General features: G+C 40.5%; 1 protein-coding gene across 1 annotated transcript in view; it reads right to left on the reverse strand.

Moving 5' to 3' along the window:
* Window positions 1-19,476, reverse strand: part of DDX10 (DEAD-box helicase 10) — a 218,175-nt gene extending 198,699 nt beyond the window's left edge. Inside the window, exons 1-9 of the mRNA XM_086621671.1 lie at window positions 19,288-19,476; window positions 12,770-12,830; window positions 12,385-12,515; window positions 10,579-10,737; window positions 10,020-10,140; window positions 8,699-8,888; window positions 6,331-6,457; window positions 4,936-5,098; window positions 3,285-3,369 (exon numbers count right to left, since the gene is read on the reverse strand). Coding sequence (XP_086477797.1) covers window positions 3,285-3,369; window positions 4,936-5,098; window positions 6,331-6,457; window positions 8,699-8,888; window positions 10,020-10,140; window positions 10,579-10,737; window positions 12,385-12,515; window positions 12,770-12,830; window positions 19,288-19,476 — 1,226 coding nt within the window. The remainder of the gene's footprint in view (window positions 1-3,284; window positions 3,370-4,935; window positions 5,099-6,330; window positions 6,458-8,698; window positions 8,889-10,019; window positions 10,141-10,578; window positions 10,738-12,384; window positions 12,516-12,769; window positions 12,831-19,287) is intronic.
* Window positions 19,477-20,987: the final 1,511 nt, after the last annotated feature.

The raw sequence follows: 20,987 nt of genomic DNA on the forward strand, positions 1-20,987 counted from the left end.
AGTGTCTTTTCTACTTATCGATGCAATCACAACTGAAAGAAAAACATCTCTATATATGTTCCTTTCATGCCACACAACTTACAAGTTACATTTGGAAAAACAGTTGGGGAAAAATGCGAGTATCAATGTGCTTCAGAAATCATTATCTTCTGCTGTCCCCTAGTGGCACTGTAACTTGTTTCACAAAATTGATCAAAGAATATTTCCAACTGCAGGCTTCATAGGCTACAGAACAGAAGGCATCAATGGAAATTAAAAGCCAGAAGAAATTAGTTTTGCAGACAATTGCTACAAGTAGCTCTTATTTACTTAGAATTTTTAAAACTAAAACCCACAGAAAAACACTGTGATCTAGTATTTTAAATTACAGCCTTTGCTAAGAGATTGTGCGACAAAAATATAGCTAAAAATATTGAGGAGCATGGCCATGATATTGCCAATATTTTAGAAATTCTGTTACTGAACTAGTTAAGACTTGAAATAAATATTTCCAATTGCAATTGGAAGAAATAGCTTCCAATCACTTCAGTTGTAGCATACCCTTCAATAAAAAAAAAATATATATATAAAAAAACACACCCTCCTCAAGATATGCCAGTTCAACTATAAAGTAAAGGCATTACCAGACAGCACTCACAGCACTCAGATTTTCTTGATCTTACTTTACTATAAATCAAAAATGCAAGAGTTGCAATTTATATTTTTCAGTAAGATAAAATGCAAATGAAATGCTACTTAGGGAACACAGTGGTGGTCTTATCCACTTAAAAATCAATCGTTATCTTTCATCTCAGATAAGGCTTTGCAAAACGGTGCAACAGAACTGTGTGAGAACACATCCAGAATTGCTAGTCAAAGGTTTCAACCTCATCCTCAACATAATTTCTCTCTTGACTTTCGTATTTACTTTTGTATCACAAAATAATTTGATTTCAAAAGTAAACAGTATTTGGCATCCTAGTTTTAATTACAGTCTAACACAGTCTCTTAATTAGCTGAGATATTTAATTTAGCTTTCATTCCATGCAATTATACACTCTCATAACCCATGAAAATTTGTAATTATCTCTAACCTCGTTAATGAGGACTACTAAACTGCAGTTCATTTTTATCAAGTTTCTAGAAGAAACAGGAGCTTCTCTCATACTAACTGTAGCTATTGAAAACAAGTGAAGCTTCCTACTCAACATTTGGAGTTCACTGAGAAGTATATTCTCGATTGTCCACATCTAAAACTGCATTAGCATATTTATTCAGCACACAGTATTTACCTACAGGGATTAGACATCCCCCTTGTTTTATTTTCAAAGATTTGTTTCATGCTGTTAAGTTCACTAAATGAGTATCTTTCCAGGGCTGCTTTAGTTTAAGGACAGAGAGATCCTCCTCCGTGTTTCTCCAAATGAAAGCTCAGTGTAGACAGAACCTTCCTTGATCTTTGTATGAGATTAAGAGACACAAAATACCAGTAAAGCTTTTCCTACAGAAGGAATTTGCTTTCACTATCACTCACTACCCTGCCAGCTCAAATAACTTGCTCAGACACACGCTCAATTTCAGCAAGGTCTGGCTATTGAAAAATCCACATAAATGACAGCCCGGCAAAGCAAGGGGCATGCATTTAGCACAGCCTGTGGCCTGTGGGCCAGACTGCCCCAATTTTCTGCCTAAATCTGTCCCTCAAGCAAACACAGAAGGTTGTATTTAAGAGGCAGCTGCAGACAGACCCTTAAGGCTGCAAGGCTAACATCCTCGTCAGAGACATTTTACCAAAAGCGCTGTGGAAAAGGGGGTTGCTCGTCTTCATGGAGATGCTTCCGTCTCTAAACCTACTTACAAATCGCTCTTCTCAGTGCTTAATGAGAATCAGGGAAAGGTCAAGAACTGTAACTCCAGGGAGGTACTTTAAATCAGTGACATGGCTCAGACAGACCTCAACAAGCCTTCCAGAAACCGCCAATTACACACTGCCAAATATATTGTTTTCCCTTCCATAGTGATAGTGCACCGTAAAGACAAAATTACAAGCCTTCTGTGGAAGCCACACTGGATTTTGGGCTGGGGGATGGGGGGGGAGGGGGAGATGGAAACACCACACAAAAAAAAAAGTAACCACCCTAACCAAAACAAACAAAACTCCCAAATTCTAACCAAGCCCATAAGCTTTTTTTCTCAACTGAGACCCATCAGATTGGCTAATTCAAATCTACATGTAAGTAGCTACATGTTTTACCTAATTATACATAACATTTGCTGATTTTGTTGATAGTGGTGGGGTTTTTTTTCAAACGCATTTAAAACTTTATTATTCCCGTCTATTATGACAGGTAGATAGGAAAATGGAGAACAGAGGAAAGAATGGGGCAGAAGCTCTACCAATTACAATGAAAACACAACTGGAACTTCCACGTTCTGAAAGAGGGCTGAAAGTACACACTCTTATTACAGCCACCAAAATTTAATGCCATCTGATCCAAAAAAACAGATTTAAAACTCCTGCAGTACAGAGTGCTGAAGTCCTATTCTACAAAACCGTTCTGTCATTAGGTTTGCCAACTGCCTATATTGCAAACCCTGCTACAAACAAATTAAATTATGTACAAGACATAATGCCAGCTTTTGCACTTCGTCCTCCAGATAATTGCAAAGTTCTTGATCTACTGAATTATATGCAATAACAATTCCTGTTTCACTTAAAAAAATCTATTTCAGCGATCAAGGACCAGGTTTGCAATAGTAATCCTGGTAACACCCTTTTGTCATAAAGGCTTAGCCAAAAACATTTCAACTACAGCTATCCCTAAAACGTAATTCTACAAAAGACTTAGAAAATTAAAAAAAATAACCCATAATTAACATTATTCAATTCCTTCCTATCCAAATTAAAATAAGGAAGAAATTTGAAGAGTCTTCAATGACACAAAGAAATTCGATCCACAGTCCAAAGCCTTATTTACCTATAAATGTCAGTGGCAAAACAAGCTTTTCCACCCACAAACATGCTCAACTCAGCCTTTGAGGTAATTTTGCCAAGTGCAAAAGATGATTTTCACCTCCTCACTATTTATCTTCCCTGATCAGACTGAACAACTGAGTATGTTTTTTTGTGGCTGCTGTAAGGAGCCTCTGAAGCTCACTAAGAAATTATTAAGTCAAACCACTACTCTTAAGTAATCAGAAGGGTCTTTTGGTGATAATAGCCATTCTTTCTTTCCAATTTATGTCTTGATTTTATAGCCATCTAGTTTTAAATATTAAAATATTAATGAAAAGTGAAAACAAACCTGGCTGTTCTTCCCACTCTGTGGATGTATGTGTTTGCATCTTCTGGACAATCAAACTGAATGACCCAGTTCACTGCTGGAAAATCTGTGTAAAGAAGAAACATGCCAAAATTTTAGCTCATTGTACTCAAAATCCTCCTATACAAGAGCAACGTATTATTTCGGAGCATTAATTCCTGTAAGAACCATCATTTATACCAATTCACAGACATTGGGTGCAACCTTTGAAATAAAAATAAAATTAATTACACCTATTAGCATATCATAAACAATCACCCTCTTCATCAAAGAAAGCTAAATTAATGGTGTCTTCATTTCCTAAATTATGACAGTGCACTGAATGGAACATAATTTCACACTTGACAAGAGCAGACATGCTTTGTGTGGCACAGATGATGAAACACCACTACATTTAATAATTAAGTAAGAATATCTGTCCCACTTTTCGCATAGACTATCAACATCCAACACCACTGGGGTTTGAAGCTAGCTGTGGTAAGACAGCATTACTTTAGCTCTCTACATGCAGAAAAATTCTAGTCCCTCTCAAAGACAGGAGGGGGTGACCACGCCTGACAAAGAAGTCAACACTGAATGTGAATTATATTATTAATAAGCATTTTCTAACTGTAGCACTTCATCCGGCAGCAGCAAGCTTCGCGTTTGAGTAAGGCTGTGTTAACTTCCTGACCAAGTCTGTAGCTACACTGAATTCCACAGTTATCCCTACACTCCAAACCCAAACAACCATACGCACATTAGACTCTCACTAGTGCGATTTCAGCAGTGTAGGAGGTATGACAAACAGGTTTCATTTCTGCCTTCAGTTTTTAGAGCATCTTCTTTCCTTTTGTAGCATACTGACAAAACTTTACATTTTGGACAATGGAGTTTGCTATCTGAAAGAAGAATGAGTACACTCCTGAAAACAGTCGTATCATACTTAAACACCTCCAAGTACTAAAAAACAAAAAAAATGTCCAAAAGTATCCACAGAAAATATAAAGAGAAGTAAATCATAATTCAGCAGACAATGACCAGAGGAAAGAAACCCAAGCCTGTTGGTCCTACACATATTCTTGCTTTTTCCCTCATCTGTTTTTTTTGCCTCCTTAAGAATACAGTCCTATAATGCCATTCATAGGTCAGACATTTAAATTCCTTCAAGTTTTCATTTCCACATACTGGTAGGTTAGTAATTTTTCATATCCTTTGGAGTAACCCACAGAATACAGGCATATCGGAAATACTTAAAAATGCTGAAATCTTGCCTTAAGGAAAGTACTAAGTCAATACATCATCATTTCCATTTTCTCTAGTTCCAGGTATTTGTCACGGCACATGGCTCGAAAAGCTAGATTGTCTGCAGACTTAGGAATAAAAACAGACAGTTTCCACTGACCACTAACAAATGTCATTACAAAACTAGTGACAATATAGGTCTTTCTGGAACAAAAACTACAGACAAATGGAGCGGGCCTCTTCAGTAAAGACAGCAGAACTCCAAAATGCACATCTCTTCTGAGATACCCTAATGAGCTCCTAAGCAAACTACAGCTTCCTTTCTTACAAATCAGAGCACAGTCTGATAAAGTCTCAATAAGGTTAGATCATGACTTTGTGAACAACTTTTGCTTCTGCAGGTACATACCCAGGCCACGAGCTGCAATATCTGTAGCAAAAAGTACTGCTGCCTTTTTCCGAACAAAACAAGTGTAGACTTCCATCCTCTTCATCTGCTGCTGCTTGCCATGGAGTGCCAGTACAGGAAGACCAGGCTGAAGCTTACAGAACACTCTGAATAGATACTGGACCTACCCAACAAATCAGGAAAAAAAATTTACTGTGCAACGTTAAACTGGCTAAGATCATATCCAGTATATAGGAACTGACTTAGCACATCAAATAAAACACACTTTTCTCTACATCAGAGACAAGAGATGCTATTTTGAGACTTTGTCTAGACTTTTGTCTTTACTAAAAAAGGAAATTAACTGTGGCACAAGACTCGTGTGCCTTTTGATGATATTTCTTAAAAGCAACCAGAGTAGGTAACAGCAAGAATGACTTGGGACATGACTAGTTGGGCTGTACGCAAAGGACCAAAGCATCAAAAGTCCATCAGAAGCACTGCTTTTAGACAACACCGGAGAGGTGCAGTGCCTTATGCTTGCACTCATAGCAGTCTACACAGTCTCAGTTTACTATTTCAAGCTTCAACAGTTTCTCTTATAAAAGCAATGTCTTCATCCTTCCACACAGTACCACAATGTAGCATTATTTCATAGCAGGCAGCTACCTAATATTTTTTTAAGATCTTAGTTACAGAAACTGCATATATTGCAGTAGCAGCTGCAACTCAAAGAATTGCTGTACAACTAAGTCTACTACCTCACTGTACTCACCAATCAACTGCAGAACCACAAAAATATTGTAACCCCCTGCACAAGTGGAAGAACTGCAATGAATATTTACTACACCATTGTATGTTGCAAAATATTTGATGTATGTAGTAGTTACAGGAATAAATATCTGTACCATACAAACACATACAAATAACTTCAATGGAATAGTCCCAGGACATTTACACAAGTAGATACTGGATACAACCATAAGAAAAACCTTTCCCTACGCCATATCACAGTTATAATTTCTTATACAGGCAGATTTAAAAGCTCGTAAAAAAGTAAGCACAACTATTAAAATGCTCTGTAACCCAACTACAAAATGCGTCATGACACAAAACTGAAATAGCTGGCCCTTAGTGACATAACTTTCAGCATTCATTTTTAACAGCAGAGCACAAAAATAGCTGAGTACACTGAGGTCTCCAAGACCTTCCTGCATCGAGCCTGGGTCGCTGAGCTTCCCAGCAGCCAGGCCCTGCACGACACGCCTACAAGAGTAGGTGATGTTTGGTTCCTCCCCCAATTTCCTGTTGCAAACTAGTCCTGAATCTTACTTCTCTAGTGCCCTGACATCTATATGAATACCTTAATTTTAATAGATTTAAAATACTACAGGGGAAGGGGGGCAATAGCCATACCTCTTTACAGCTTGCAAAGAACACAATGATCTTCTTTTTCAAGTGACTTCTCAGGAAAGAGTATAACATGTTTACTTTTTGCTGAAGCTCACAGACAACATAGTTCTGATCCAAAGTTGCTGGGGTACTAAAAAAAAAAACCACACCAAACCAAAAAGTACATTTAGATACCATTAGTTCCCATAATATTAAAATAAGAAAGAAAAGAAGCAAAGAGAGAGAATATACAGCTATACAATACCTACAGAGCTGTTTGTCCTTTCTTTTAAATCAAGAGCATCTGACAAATACCCAGAAAAAGGAGAAGGAAGTGGGGAGAAGAAGACAAAAAAAAGTCAGGCTGGAAAGTTCTCCTACTTTGAGGAACAAGTCTTAACAGCTCCACCAGAAAGCTACTCTTGAAAGATGAAACAATTTCCTTACTAAAAGCCAGTGGGGAGGAGGGGATGACTTTTCACATTACTTCTAAATTCATTTACCACTAGCAAGCCAAACTCCTTCCATGTCTAAGTAGTGACATTCAAATTGCCTTGACTTAAAATGCAATTTTGTCTATTAGTCCTATTAAAGCATCATTTGTGCTTAAGGCAATGTCAAAGCAGTCTAATCATGCACCAAAAAAAGAGCATTGATGTACTTGTACTGATCACACTCTGACATGCAAAGTGACTTTGTAAAGCTCTGAACTGTCATCTTAACTCACCTTACTGTTCTTTACAAAATGAAATAAACTAAAAAAAAAAAAATCCTTTGTCATATTTTCCTTGAAATAAGTCTAAATGCTCAGCTCTCATAGTTCCTCTGCTTCATCCTAAACAGACCACGGGTATTCAAAATTATTTTATTGAAGGTACCTTCAGCCTCCGAGGTGGCACAAGACACTGCTCCAGTTTTTATTCTGCTAGTCAATTAGAATTATGCCATAGCACCTTTCGCTTTCAGAGGAAACTGTTTTCATAAGGCAGTAACCTATTGCACAGTAATGCAGTAAAAAACACTTTCCTTTTTTTGATTCCATTTATTACCCAATTGCACTCTCCCACATATTTTTAAAAAATTAAATGTAATTTAAAATAGACAAAAAATGCGAGATTTGTGAAAGAGATGCATAGTCAGTCCTCAAACCAAGACTACATACTAGACTTTTACATCTCCTTCTGCTAAAAGGCTATTAACCACTCAATTTCTTCAGACAATCACGCTTATTTAAGATGCCTTGATAGCGCTACTGATTAAAAAATGGTACTTGTAGTACAATACAGAGATAATCAAATCAAATAGTTAAAGCTGCCTCAGGATTCAACCTGGTTCTGCTGTTCATTTTGCTGATGAGTTCTCCTTTGCTCTTGGGAAGCCATTTTTATCACTGTGCTTCACCTTTGTCCTGTATCTTACATTTGGCAATATATGCATACTTCATAGAAAAGCAAAAAAAAAAAAATCTTACATGTTCATAAGCAATTCGACACTTAGATGATAGATCCCATAGAAATGCAAAATAACATTCTTCACTTAGATTTCAAAAGAAAAAAAAATGTGCCAAAAAACAACATGCTGCTTTTTTTCCCTTTAGTGACACATTAAGCTTTTTGAGCACGGCAGATCACATACTTCAATTCTCACAAGGCCCTCCCATTATCATCCAAATTGTATGGCATGACAAATTTATTTTGTGTACACAGTAAACCCAGCACATCAGGAAGCCAGGAGACTTACTGCACAGGGACTAAAGCCACATGCTTTCTTTTGGGCACCTAATATTGAATACATAAATCAGACTGCCATTCTGCATTTTCCCAACAGAGAAGCATTTCCTTGGAAAGCCAGATTTATGAACGGCACGCAGAAGAATTGTGTTTGTGCACCGTATCTGGTGGCTCTGTACAGTGTATGCACACACAAGAGGCGAGGATGTCAAACAACAAAAAAGTAGTAATTCAGAAGTGAGTGATACAGCCCAGACACTACTCGGTCCAGGCTATAACTCACTCTGGGGCTTGCTCCTAAGGAAAAAAATTTCCAGTCTGCAAAGCTGCCTGAGGAGCCACAAAGAAAGTGCAGGTTCAGCCTCCTTGTAATGAATCAGTCAGAACTAGTATCCTCATCTGGAAATTCCTTGCTTTCAGGAAGGCATGCAGCAGGATCAGACACTGCAGGAAGGAGGACGCACGACATAACTTCTGATTCAGGGAACTGACAGTCAGAGAAGCAGTTAAGTAGGATCACCATCTCTTTAACCTCCCCAGAAAAGAAAAAAAAATTATCCCAACATACCTGAATTTGGCTACTGACAGTCAGAGAAGCAGTTAAGTAGGATCACCATCTCTTTAACCTCCCCAGAAAAGAAAAAAAAATTATCCCAACATACCTGAATTTGGCTTTCTCATGAACCCAAACATATTCCGGATCTTTCAGACTCAGCCGTGCAAGATCCTTCACGGATTTTGTTTGTGTTGCAGAAAAAAGCAAGGTCTGGCGTTTCTTAGGTAGATTTTCTATGATTGCATTCATTGTGTCAGCAAACCCCATGTCTAGAATTCTATCAGCTTCATCGAGAACTGAATTGAGAGATAGTTTGAGAAAATCTGGTTTTAGCTTTAGTTATATTTAAAAAAAAGGTACATCAAATCTGTATAGTACAAAAATCCACACCTACTTAAACCACAGAGATTAATTACTGTACATGACAGGATTCTCTTTAGATATTCATGTGCTCCATAAAATATGGTTTTTAAAAAACTGCAATAGAAGTCACAGCATTTCCCTTAATCTATGCACTACGGCCCTCAGCTTCACATCCTGACGCATAAAAGATCAGCATTTCAAGTAGAGTTCAGCAATTTGCAGACAGACTGCAAATTACAAACTCCCTAACCCATAACTGAAACAAAAGCATGGAATATAAGGCAGTGATGTACCACTGATGACAGAGCAAAGCAGACTCTCCTGTAGGTAAGCTGAATTCACCATTAAAACAGGCTATAAACAGATACCACAGAGACAAAGCTTTAAGAAAAGGGTCTACGTTTAATGCAATTCTTGTCTAACTGCCATGAATTGTACTAAGTGTTGCAAGCGTAATTTCACATTTTGTCAGCTTCATTAGCTTCTTAATTGCTTCTAAGTTCCTCAAGCTATGCTAAAGATTATGCTGTTCTTAGTGGCAGGCAAACATTTCATTACACTGAAATTTTTATTCAGGTTGGAAGGATGAAAAGAAACAACGTTAACAATGCTAACAAAACAATGAAAGGAGCAGCAATCTGTCTTCAAACTCAAAGAAAAGTGTCTTCTAGAACTGGCCCAAAATACACGCACTGCAATGGTTAGTCCATATAGTTAATTATCATGTCAGGAAAAACACAAGAGCCATAGTCAGAAAGGAAAGGCCAGTGTTGGCCAAGACAGGTCTGAAGGATTATACGGGCCACTACATTTGTTTTTAGATTCCTTACTAACTCACTCACTTATCATCTTAAGAAAGGCATGCTCAGCAACTGTTTGAGAGAATGTACGCACAAGAAAGGGTGTTTTTGTTGTATTCTTTTCTAATTTGTACATGCATGAACTTAAATGCCATTTCATCTACATACCTTGGCTAGGATAAATTTTTTACCCATAGAAATGCTCCACACAATTATGAACCGTTACAAAATATTTAAGTACTTTCAAGTACTCAAAAAACTTACTCAACATTTGCAGATCAGATGCATAGAAATATGATGTTTCATCCATGTGCTGTAGAAGCCGTCCTGGAGTGCAAATTAGCATATTTATGTGGTGGATTCTTTCAGACTCTTCTTTCAGATCCTGAAAAGGAGTTAAACCAGCTTAGCTCTAGTAGCTCACACTAGAAGCCCAGTATCAGAGATGGTCACGCCATCTTAACCTACTGATGAGTTTTTAGAAAAACAGTCAAGGATCAGCCTTTCCTCTTTCTACAGATATCATAATTTCTTCAGTACGCTTACACTTGTGGCTTGAGCAAAAAATATTTCAGAATAATCTAAACTAACAGGATAGTCCTGGAAGGTTTGGCAAGAAGGTCCATTCAGTCACGTAACCAGAAAAGACTGTAAATGTGCAAAAGCTTCAAAAGACACATAGTACACAGAGAGGAAAACGAGTGGGTCATTGATAGGTTCCTATCTTCCCTGACTTTTCCCTGCCAGGGTTTCCTTCTTCAGCTAGCACTTAATATAGCACTCATTTATGCTTCCATACAGCAGTCTCCAAGACAGGACACACCTTTCCTCCAATGATAAGGCCAGCTGAGAACTCATGATTCTTTCCTACTTTACGCAGAACCTTGAAGGTTTGATATGCCAGCTCCCGGGTAGGCGATATTATCAAAACTCCCAGTCCATCAGCTGAAGTCCACTGATGGCGATACAGGAGTTCCAAAGCCTGAAAAAAAAAATACCACATTCCATTATAAAAACCTCAGAAGAAAAATATGTAACAACAAGAAGTGTCATAAAAAAAGATAAAGCCACACTAATTAAAAAAATGACTTGAAGAAACACCAGTGTACGTTTCACATAGTTTGATTATCTATCAATTCTAACTGATGGTAATGATACTTGCTGTAGCAAAGCTCCCCAGCACCAACCTATGGCAGACAGTAACGAGTGATAAATATAAACATTTTACTGCACAATTAATCCTACTCTGCCAAACTCTGGAAATTAAGTCTTTATCACTGATACAAGAATAGAAATCAGATGTAGCAAAACACATGAAAATTCCCTGTTCATAAGGTTTTGTGGGATCCAGAAACAGAATGAGCAACTAGAAGAAAGTCAATTATCGCAACTTTAATTCTGGTTATAGACTTGAAACAGTACTATCCACACGTGCTACATACAGAGCATTCTAACTAAAGGTGCCATACACCTCACACCAGGATTATTCCTCCTCTTATGAATTCATACTGCAGAAACACTGTCTTACTCAGCTAATCCTAACACAAAGATTTTATAGGTATGAATACCCGAAACATTCTGAAATATTGAGGGCTGTTACGCATCCTTATTCAATTAATGTTATTTTTTCACTCTTCATCCATCTCCATCATCTCCTCTTTTATCGCTTTTCTCCCTCAAAACCATTTTAGAATAAGGTTTGTAAAATAACATACTTCTAGATTAACTAATTGAGCAATCTCACTTTTATTTCTCAAGTTCACAAGACTATTTTTTGAAGCCACCTACTTTTTTTATGCTTTACTAATAAATAAAATACTTTTAAAAGCAGCATAAAGCATAAATCTTCTCAAGAGGGTACTTGAAACACCTACTACTGTTCTCACAGTTAATGACAGAATAGGCTCCAGAGAAATTTATGCTCACAAAACCACAAGTAATATTTAAACCAAAAACACTCCATAATTGAATCAGTATTTATTTTTCCCTTTATCTAATCATAACATGATGGGGTTTGTATCCACTTTAAGCACTCTAGATAAAATCTAGAGCATGATATCTTGAGTAAAACAGTTAAACATGTATTATCCATGACAGGGGATTTCATTCTGTTTTCCCACTTGCACCTAGAAGTGATTTCCAAGGACCTCACAAAACACAACAAGGAAATAGGAGTTCACAATCACTAAGCTTAAGTTTGCTATATAAGGACAAAACTCTAAAATTTTAAAGGGGTGAAAACCACCCATCTAAAAAAAGTCTAAAAAACTTAAGAAATTTCATCATTCTATTTCATATACATAGTTTGAAATTTCAAAAGAATTGGACAACTAGAGTTGGACCAGGAAAACAGATTCCTGAGAGAAAAACAAAGCACTTCCTAAATTACACAGGGTCTACTAATATAAGGATCAAAAGGGAATTTCAAAGCGTCAGAATATTCCTAGAGCCAAAAACATACTTCTTTCAGAACCTCAAGCAGTTTTATCAAATTAGTATCTTGGCTGTCTTCAAACATCTAGATCAGCTGAATCATAACTTTTCTCCCAGGACCTATTAACCTAAGCTGTTTGACATCCCAGATAACTAACTTGGTTTAAGTACAAATGGAAGGACGTAAATTACTTACTGGGACAATAAAAGCCAAGGTTTTGCCAGATCCAGTCTTTGCAGCTCCAAGAACATCTTTACCTTGCAAAGCCAAGCCTATGGTTTGCCTCTGTATTTCCGTTACCACGCGATACTGAGCTTCCTGCAAACCTAGTATTGGCAACGAGAGAAGAGGAGAGGGAGTGTAGGAGGGGAAGGAGAAAAAAAAAAGAAAAAAGAAAAGAAAAGCGAAAAAAGCCACTTTATTTTTTTCTTGCCCAGAGATGTATTCCAGTGTTTAGAAAACATTGTACATAGCAATATTTATCTCAAACTTAGTCTAAAGTAAAAAAATCTTCAGATGTGGATAAATAATACATTCGCTTTTACTTAAATTACTTTCCAAAGAAAACTTTTGCACTCACCTCTCAGGGTTTTCTTTGACAATGGAAAATCTGAAAATCTTTGAATTTCACTTGCATTTATCTGAAACAAATTAAGTTTAATCAGTGCTTACAAGCTAACCATAACTGAGAAATTAAATAGAATTCTTCAAGTTGCTGTTACCATCAATACGTAGTAGTTCAGTAATGACCTGATCCAAGTTAGCTGGTCAGGCCATCTATACTAGTTTGACCTAAGCCAAACCACTCTTCTACCATAAACTGTTTATTAAGTAATAAGATATATTTTAACCATGCAGGTTAACAGCACAATTTAAAGCTCAGATCATCATGAAATCACTGAACAACTTAGGCTGAAAGGGACCTTAGGAGGTCTCTGCTCCAATCTCTGCTCACAGCAGGTCAGCTCTGAGGTCAAGTCAGGCTGCTCAGGGTTTCACCCCTTGAAATTGTTCAAGGATGGAGACTGGTCAATCTCTCTGGGCAACCTGTGCCTCTGCCTGACTGTCCCCATGGGGAAAAAGTGTTCCAGGCTGAGCCCCTCTTCTGTCAACTTACACCTGCAGTCTCTCATTCTTCTGCCCTGTGCCATCTCCTCAATAATCTCCCCATGGGCAGTGGGGGCTTCTCTAAGGTCCCATCCCAACCCCAAAGCCATCTCTGCTACAGACTGACAAGCTCAGCTCCCCAGCCTCTCCTCACAGAGCAAGTGCTCCAGCCTCCACCATTTCAATGGCCCTCCACTGATCTGGATCCATTTATTGATGTCTTTTTCATATTGGGGGTTCCAAAACTGGATGTAGTATTCTTCAGGAAAAAAAAAAAATTAAAACTTTTTTAAAATCACATTTTAAAAAAATACTGCAGTATGCAAGCAAGGTCTAAATTTTCTACAAGGCAACGTGCCACAAGCCCCAGACATAATTTGCAAGTAAACCTCATGTTAAGCATTTCACATACATACACTATCTCCAAAAATCAGAACTTCTGTAGCTCTCTGACTTCGGGATCCAGAACTGCAGCAATCTTGCATCTACCTGACTGGGATAAGAAGAGTCCACATATGTCCTGAAGCTCACCAGATTCACCAACCTCTAGCACGTGGTATACTTAATTTTTCAGAGCTGTCTTACAGAGTACTAAACATAGTAAAAAAAATAGTTCATTGTCCTGACACCTAATTTACTCCTCTATATGCATCCACCTCTATGGCATAATTGAGAGCTGTTAATTACACACACACAAAAATCCCAAGAGCATGTGTTTGAGTCCATGAGCTGGCTTAATGATTTACAATAATGTTGAGATATCAAGTAGAGATCTTAAAAAAAACGTAAGATTAAAACGTAAGATTAAACGTAAGATTTTTTAAGATTAAAAAAATCTTAAAGAAAAACGTAATACTTTCAAGTCTGTTCTAGCAGAGGAGATCATCAAAAGATGTGGACAGCTTCCACTGGCAAAGTTCACAACAGCCAATAGCAGCAGGGCAGAAAAAAAAAACACAGAACAGAGGTGGTTCCCTTCATCTGGGCAGATGAAGAGGAAGGTAGACTACACAGCTTGGAATGCATATTGCCTAGCATCCATAAACTGAGATTTCCAAATGTTAAACTCTGAGCTTACACAACACATGCATTTCCAATAGGTATCGTTTATAGACTGCTGAACAGAAATCTCTCACCACAGAGACTACCCAAAGTGGTCCTCAGATGTTCCTGACAACTTGTGATAAAAATTTTAGAGAAAGCCTCCAATGAAGAGCTACTAAGCCGTCAGATCAGCCTCACACCTACTTGAAGAACCAAGCCTTCTACAGGCTATCACAGAAAACTGATGGTTTATACCTGTTTAAAGCACCTAGATGACAACACTACTCTTTTCAGTCTAGCTCTCTCTAGTAAAAACAAGAAAAATAATTTAATGCATGAATTTGATCTCCAGATAAAAGTTATTTACACCCTTATTAAAACCTATTTTTGACATATTTCAAGACAAAGCTCTCGCAAGGTAGATTTCAAACCTTCACTGTGTCCTAGCAGAGCAATTAAACTTTTGCCAAACATTATTTAGAAATCTTAAAGGTGAGTTACTTTTATAAAACCTACTTGTGCTGAGATAAACCTACTTTAAGCTAGTACATTTCTGGGAGGGGAAGGAAACTCCTATCAGAAATCACCATAAAAAAGTCTTTATTCAGTTTTCACAAATTGTAATTTCTGACAAATATTTCCAAATTGAGTAGATAATTTTGAAGGTATACAATATCACATGTAATATTCCATATTGGGTTAATTCTCAGTCTTATTATTTTGCATGCTAAAGGATCACAACTCAGTGATGTATACAGATTCAGCTTAATTTCAACCAAGAGACTGTCTGCATCGGAAGACAGTGTGCCTACAAGAGGGAAAACTGTCTTACTAGCATCAAAAAATAATTCAAACAACCCATTATTTGCAACTAAAGGGATAGATTTTAATAGGTTTGTGACAAATGAAACGGGCTATTGCAGCAATTAAAGCTGCTTTAAGTATTTCAGTGATTAACTTCTTTTTAACTCTCAATGACCCAGTAAGAACTCGTATATCAATCACAAAAGAGACAATGTCCTGCCCTTCTGCCTTAAACTCCTCTAAATCAATTTAAAAATCATGACAGGCATAAGCCTAGCTCTTTTAAAGATGTCCAAGAAGGAAAAAAAAGAGAGAACTGTATTAAAAGAATGAGGCACAGGAATGTGAGGAAAGGCCACATCATAAAGCGTCCTATATTATTTCTCTGCCCTACAAACTTCCAGGAGCACAAGAATGATCTGTTGTAGCACCCTTAAACTCTAAAGATACTAGTTTATTTTTAAATGAAGTCTAAATGGCAGGAGTAAGAAGGACTTGTGTTAGAGGTAGATCTGCTGATGGATCTGTTCCTTATCTATACGTACCAGTGGAAAACACCACCAACTTCTGCTTAGTTTGTTTCTCTGTTGGAAGTTACTACCTTCTCTAATCTTCTGGGAATCCGTACTTAGGAGCTCTCTCTAATCTATTTTAGGTGAGGGCAGCCAACTAATTTCAAATATTTCAAATGGTATTCTGATCTAACTTGACTAATTTGGCATAAAACAGACTAGAAAGAGTTTAAAAAACAACTCCCAGCACATAAGTCAGCTGTTAATGCTTCTCATGAGCACAGCTGGATGGAGAAGACAACTTTTACCAACAGCCTTACAGTTAGGCAGCAAAGTTGGTGGATCAACAGATAACAGATCACCTATCAACATGTAATACAGAAAATGGTCCCAAGATTTGGACAAACTGAAACTAAATTTCACGTTTCCATCTACGCTGCCACACATTCATCATCACATGTCAACAAATGACAAAAAAAAAAAATCCAGTAACAAAGTATCTTGGTTATCTCTTTGTTATTGTTTACTTTTGTCTCATTTATCTATTGCAGTCATTCTCACACTGGAAATTATAGGTAGTATGCTCTAAGAGGGAGGCCAAGGTAGATACTCTTGCATCCAACAGTCATGCTATCCCTATTCTATACCACATGCAAGATGACTAAAGACATGAAGCCCTAAACCATTGTGCTGGGTTTATGTGATGGGGTTTTGATAGCAAGCGAGGGGCTGCAGAGATAGTCCATGTAAGAAGCTGCAATAAAAAAAGCTTCCCCGGCTCCAAAACCAGTTGGACCAGCCTCTGGCCAGGTCAGACCTTCCATCCCCCTCTGGCCAGGGCTGAGGCCATCAGCACCTCTGCAAAGTCCTATTTAAGATGGGGACAAAGGAAACCGAACTGAGGCTGGACCTACACTGAAGAGAGAGGGAGAGGTGGGGGGCTGGCCCCCCAGCCTCCCGCACAAGTGACTGCCCACTCTGGGCCACTGCCACTCAACTGGAGATGGCCGTGGCAGCGTGGCTTGGAGAGCTCCAAAGCTCCCCGCTCCCAAAGCACCTGCTGGGTGGGGCGAGTCCTGCTGGGACTGCCATCAGGCCCAGCATGGCTGCAGCGGAAAGAGGACTGAGATCTGAGAGAAACAGCCACGCAGACACCAGGTCAGTGAAGATGGACCAGGAGGAGGTGTGCCGGAGCTGAGATTCTCCTGCAGCCCGTGGTGAGATGGCAGGCAGCCCCCCTGCTGCCCATAGAGGTTAACAGTGGAACAGAGCTCTGTCTGCAGCCTGTGGGAGAGAATCCCACACTGGAGCAGAGACACTTGTGCTTAAGGGAGACCAGAGATTGTCTCCATGGGATGGATCTCACGCTGCTGGAGACTGACAATGAAGCAGAGACGCATCTGAAGTCCATGGCGGACCCCAGGCTGGAGCAGGCAGCTGCACCCTAAGAAGTCATGACTCTGTGGGAAAAGCCCACGCTGGAGCAATCTGATGGGTAAGGACTCACGTTGGAGAAGTTCATAGAGAACTCTCTCCTGTGGGAAAGGGCTACACACTGGAGCAGGGGAAGAGTTTAAGGAGTCCTTAAGCAGCAGAAACAGCATGTGATGAAACACAGAATGGTTTGGTTTGGAAACGGACCTTAAAGATCATCTCGTGTGGGAATTTAATACATACACAGAGCATAAATATGGCAAAACTGTATGTGGAAAACTTATACACTGTGTACAGGGAAAACAAAGAGGGAAAGGCAGCATCAAGTGGAGGAGACGCTGGCTTCCCAGAGATCATTTTTCAAAATATTTCTGCCACTTCATTTCTGAGACCAAACGCCCAAGATAAATTTTTCATTTCAAGCTTTCTCGCTGCCTCCTTCTAAATAATTAGATTATTTTCATTGTTGTCATCTTCCTCAAATGAATCCGGAACTAAGGGAAGACGACAGATGAACAGGAGTCAAGTTTCTACATTCAGTCTCACAGATGAAGTGGCTGTTATCCACTCCAAAATTCCAGCATCTCCTCCAGTTGATAATTCTGGTCATCTTGCTCCTGCACATCAATACATCCATGCCACATATGTACAATGTCAGAACAAAGGAGCAACACGCTACTTAAGCTTCTGCACACATCTGTCTACTACCTTAGAAGAAAAGCTATGCCCTGACCTCAACTACTTTATCTACGAGACGGATGGTGGTTGACTGCTCGGAGTATTACATGACCAGTGATGGGGCTCTAAAACAAGAGACAGAGAAGAAAGAACAGCTAGATATTGCCACAGTATCCCAAGATAACACAGCAGTCTAATTTGTATATGGCATTATAAAGTAAATGCAAGCTATTATCAAATGTAGAAATTATTAGGGCCTGACAACACTCCAAATTAATTTCACTACACATCTCCCTGTTGGTGTTCAAATACAACAAATGCATTAATCATTTATGTAGCTACCATTTTTAATTTTTATCACAAAACCAATGAATGATAAATTCATTTTTTCCCCTGAGAAATAATCTGTGATTCAAAACAGTAATCTGACCATCTTTGGAAGCATAACATTTGCCTTCAAACCAGTAAAGCAAATGATTGTGTGAAGCTTCAGAATACTAACTTGCTGAATCTTAACCAAAGGAGCTATCACGACTTCTTAATCGTAGCAATCATGTTTTCTCTATACCTATTGTCATTACTTTCTGTGCAATCAAATTACAACCACCAAAAAGTCTCTGCTATCAGCTGTGCAACCAAGTACAACTGCTGTGCTCTTCCCCAGCAATAACTGCAAATTCAGCAAAAGTTGGCAGGACGTAGAGGCAGAGGACATCTCAGCCTTTGTCCACAATTACAGTACCTTCCGCTAATCCGTATGGCTCAAAAGCCAGCCATCTCACAGAGGAATTCAAGGCAATCTGGCTGACAAAACCAACATCACTAACCCTGGCTCTAATGTTCAAACAGCTATCTCCCGATTTGAGGTTAATTAACATACTCCTCTAGTGTGATGTTTGCCTGTAGGCTGTCTTCCACGGAGACAAACGTGTCCTACCTCCAGCAGCAAGACATCCATGCTGCCTGGTCAGAAGGGCCAAACAGCACTGGTTACAATCATCACCACCATCTACTTCAACGTCCTCCTCACTGCGCTCTCAACCACTCGCTCGTCTCCTGAGGGTCTCACCACCACCCGCTCCACAGCCTGCCCACAGGCACTCCACCCCAAATCACTGGGACTGCAGTCATTGTCCTCTTTTCCTCTGCCTGGGGGGAGAAAGGGAAGGAATGGAGGACCAGCCCTGCCTCATGGAGCTGAAAGCCCTTCTGCCTGCCACTGAGTAGTGTCACCCAGCAAACCCATTACCTACAGGCACTGCCAACAGCCAGAAGAGCAGCCCTGCCAACCAGGGGTGCCCCCCACCCCTGCCCAAGACACACACCACCACCACCCTCCAGACCCCTCCCTCCTCCTCCTCCTCACAGCCCTACCGCTACACACGAGGGGAGAAGCCGCTTTTTCGCCCCCTCCCAGGCCCGCCATGGCCACCCGCCGGGTACCCACCCATCCCCGCCCTACAAAGCCCCTCGCTCCCCGTCCCGGCCCAGCAGCACCAGCCACCCAGCCCCGCCGTACCTCGGGGTAGCGCTGCACCAGGCGGCCGATGCCCTCCCGTTCCACCTGCCACTCGGGCCGCTTCCGCTCCTTGCGCTGCAGCCGCAGCCTCTTCGTCCGCCGGGTGTACTTCTTCTTCCAGCGCTCGAAGTTGCGCACCGGGTCCACCGCCGCCGACCCGCCGCCGCCATCGCTGCCGGACCGGCCCATCCTGGCCCCGTCGCCCCGCGTGGGACGCACACTGCCGCCGGAGGCGGGGCGGGGCGCAGGCGAAGCGCGTCAGCGAGCCGCGCCGCCGGGGGAGGGCTGGGCTCGGCGGGGCTGGGCTGAGCTCGGCTCGGCTCGGCTCGGCTCGGCTGAGCTCGGCTCGGCTCGGCTCGGCTGAGTTCGGCGCGGCGCGGCTCGGCTGAGTTCGGCTGGGCTCGGCGCGGCGCGGCTCGGCTCGGCTGAGTTCGGCTCGGCTCGGCGCGGCTCGGTTCGGTTCGGTTCGGCTCGGTTCGGTTCGGTTCGGTTCGGCTCGGTTCGGTTCGGTTCGGCTCGGTTCGGCTCGGCGCGGCTCGGTTCGGTTCGGTTCGGCTCGGCTCGGCTCGGCTCGGCTCGGCCGCTAGGGGCACGGCGCGGCGGCCGGTTTCTTCCCCAACGTGTGGGAAGGGTGAGAAGTGGCACAAGAGTCGAAGACAAGTCACGATTCGTGTAATATGACCAAAAAAATGATCTCCTGGCACAGGATGCAAGGTGTGCTCTGTGATAGAGATTGTAAAACGGAAAACAAAAATAAAGCCTTAATAGGAAAGGGGTGTGTGCTTGGTACCATCATAAATTTTGTTCTCTAAAATAGTGTTGGAGTGGCAAGGGAAAGAGTTCAGTGGTAAGTCTGTTCATGCCTTATTTGCTAATTCATTACAGTGGAAAAAATGACAAATTTGGAAAAATCAAAACGGGAGTGAAAGACATATGGTGGGCTTTGTGTTCAAGATGGTGCATTTGATGTGTGTTCTTCATAACACAGTTGTAGTTGACGGCCTCGGTCCTGCACAAAGGGTTGGCAGAACGTCACAGGGAAAACTGCAGACATTCCCAGTTGTTTCACACCGGGTGGTGTAAGAGTGGTATCTGTAAGAGGCACATATCTCTCAAATTAACTGGATTTGTTCAACCTTCAAATTTATATTGCGCCTTCTTTACGTGCACCGATTCTTAGCCCCCTCCCTGCGGGGAAGGTCTGCACCGCTCTGCAGTTGTTCGACGCTCAGAAACGGTTCGCTGGGTCAGTTTTAGGGCTTCATCAGCACACAGAATTAAAAACAAAAACAGGCTGCAGTTATTGTGCTGCATCGGGAAGAGAAAATTACAAAAATATTTATTCAATGTCATAAGAAGGAAGTAAACACGTTGTTGAGGGGAACAGCAAAAGACTCCCAAAATAATTACTGTCTCTGATGAGGGTTTGGAATTCCAGAAAGCCACAGGGAAAGGGAGTGTCTCTTAATGAGCTTCACTTTTGCCATACATACATTGAGTGTATCACTGAAGATGTTTTCCATCTTCCCTGAGATCAGGGAAACCTGTGATCATAGAGATGTTTATTTTCCCTTTAAAATACATCAAGTTCCTAATTTCAGGAAAGGCTGGAAAAATCTCCATTAAATATGCCCCACCGGGATCTCTCCCCCCAGGTACAGCTTTGAATGCAATGTTTTTCTCCAGGGTTTTAATTGCTG

The sequence above is a fragment of the Tauraco erythrolophus genome, chromosome 1, assembly GCF_009769465.1.
Source record: "Tauraco erythrolophus isolate bTauEry1 chromosome 1, bTauEry1.pri, whole genome shotgun sequence".
Lineage (NCBI taxonomy): Eukaryota > Metazoa > Chordata > Aves > Musophagiformes > Musophagidae > Tauraco > Tauraco erythrolophus.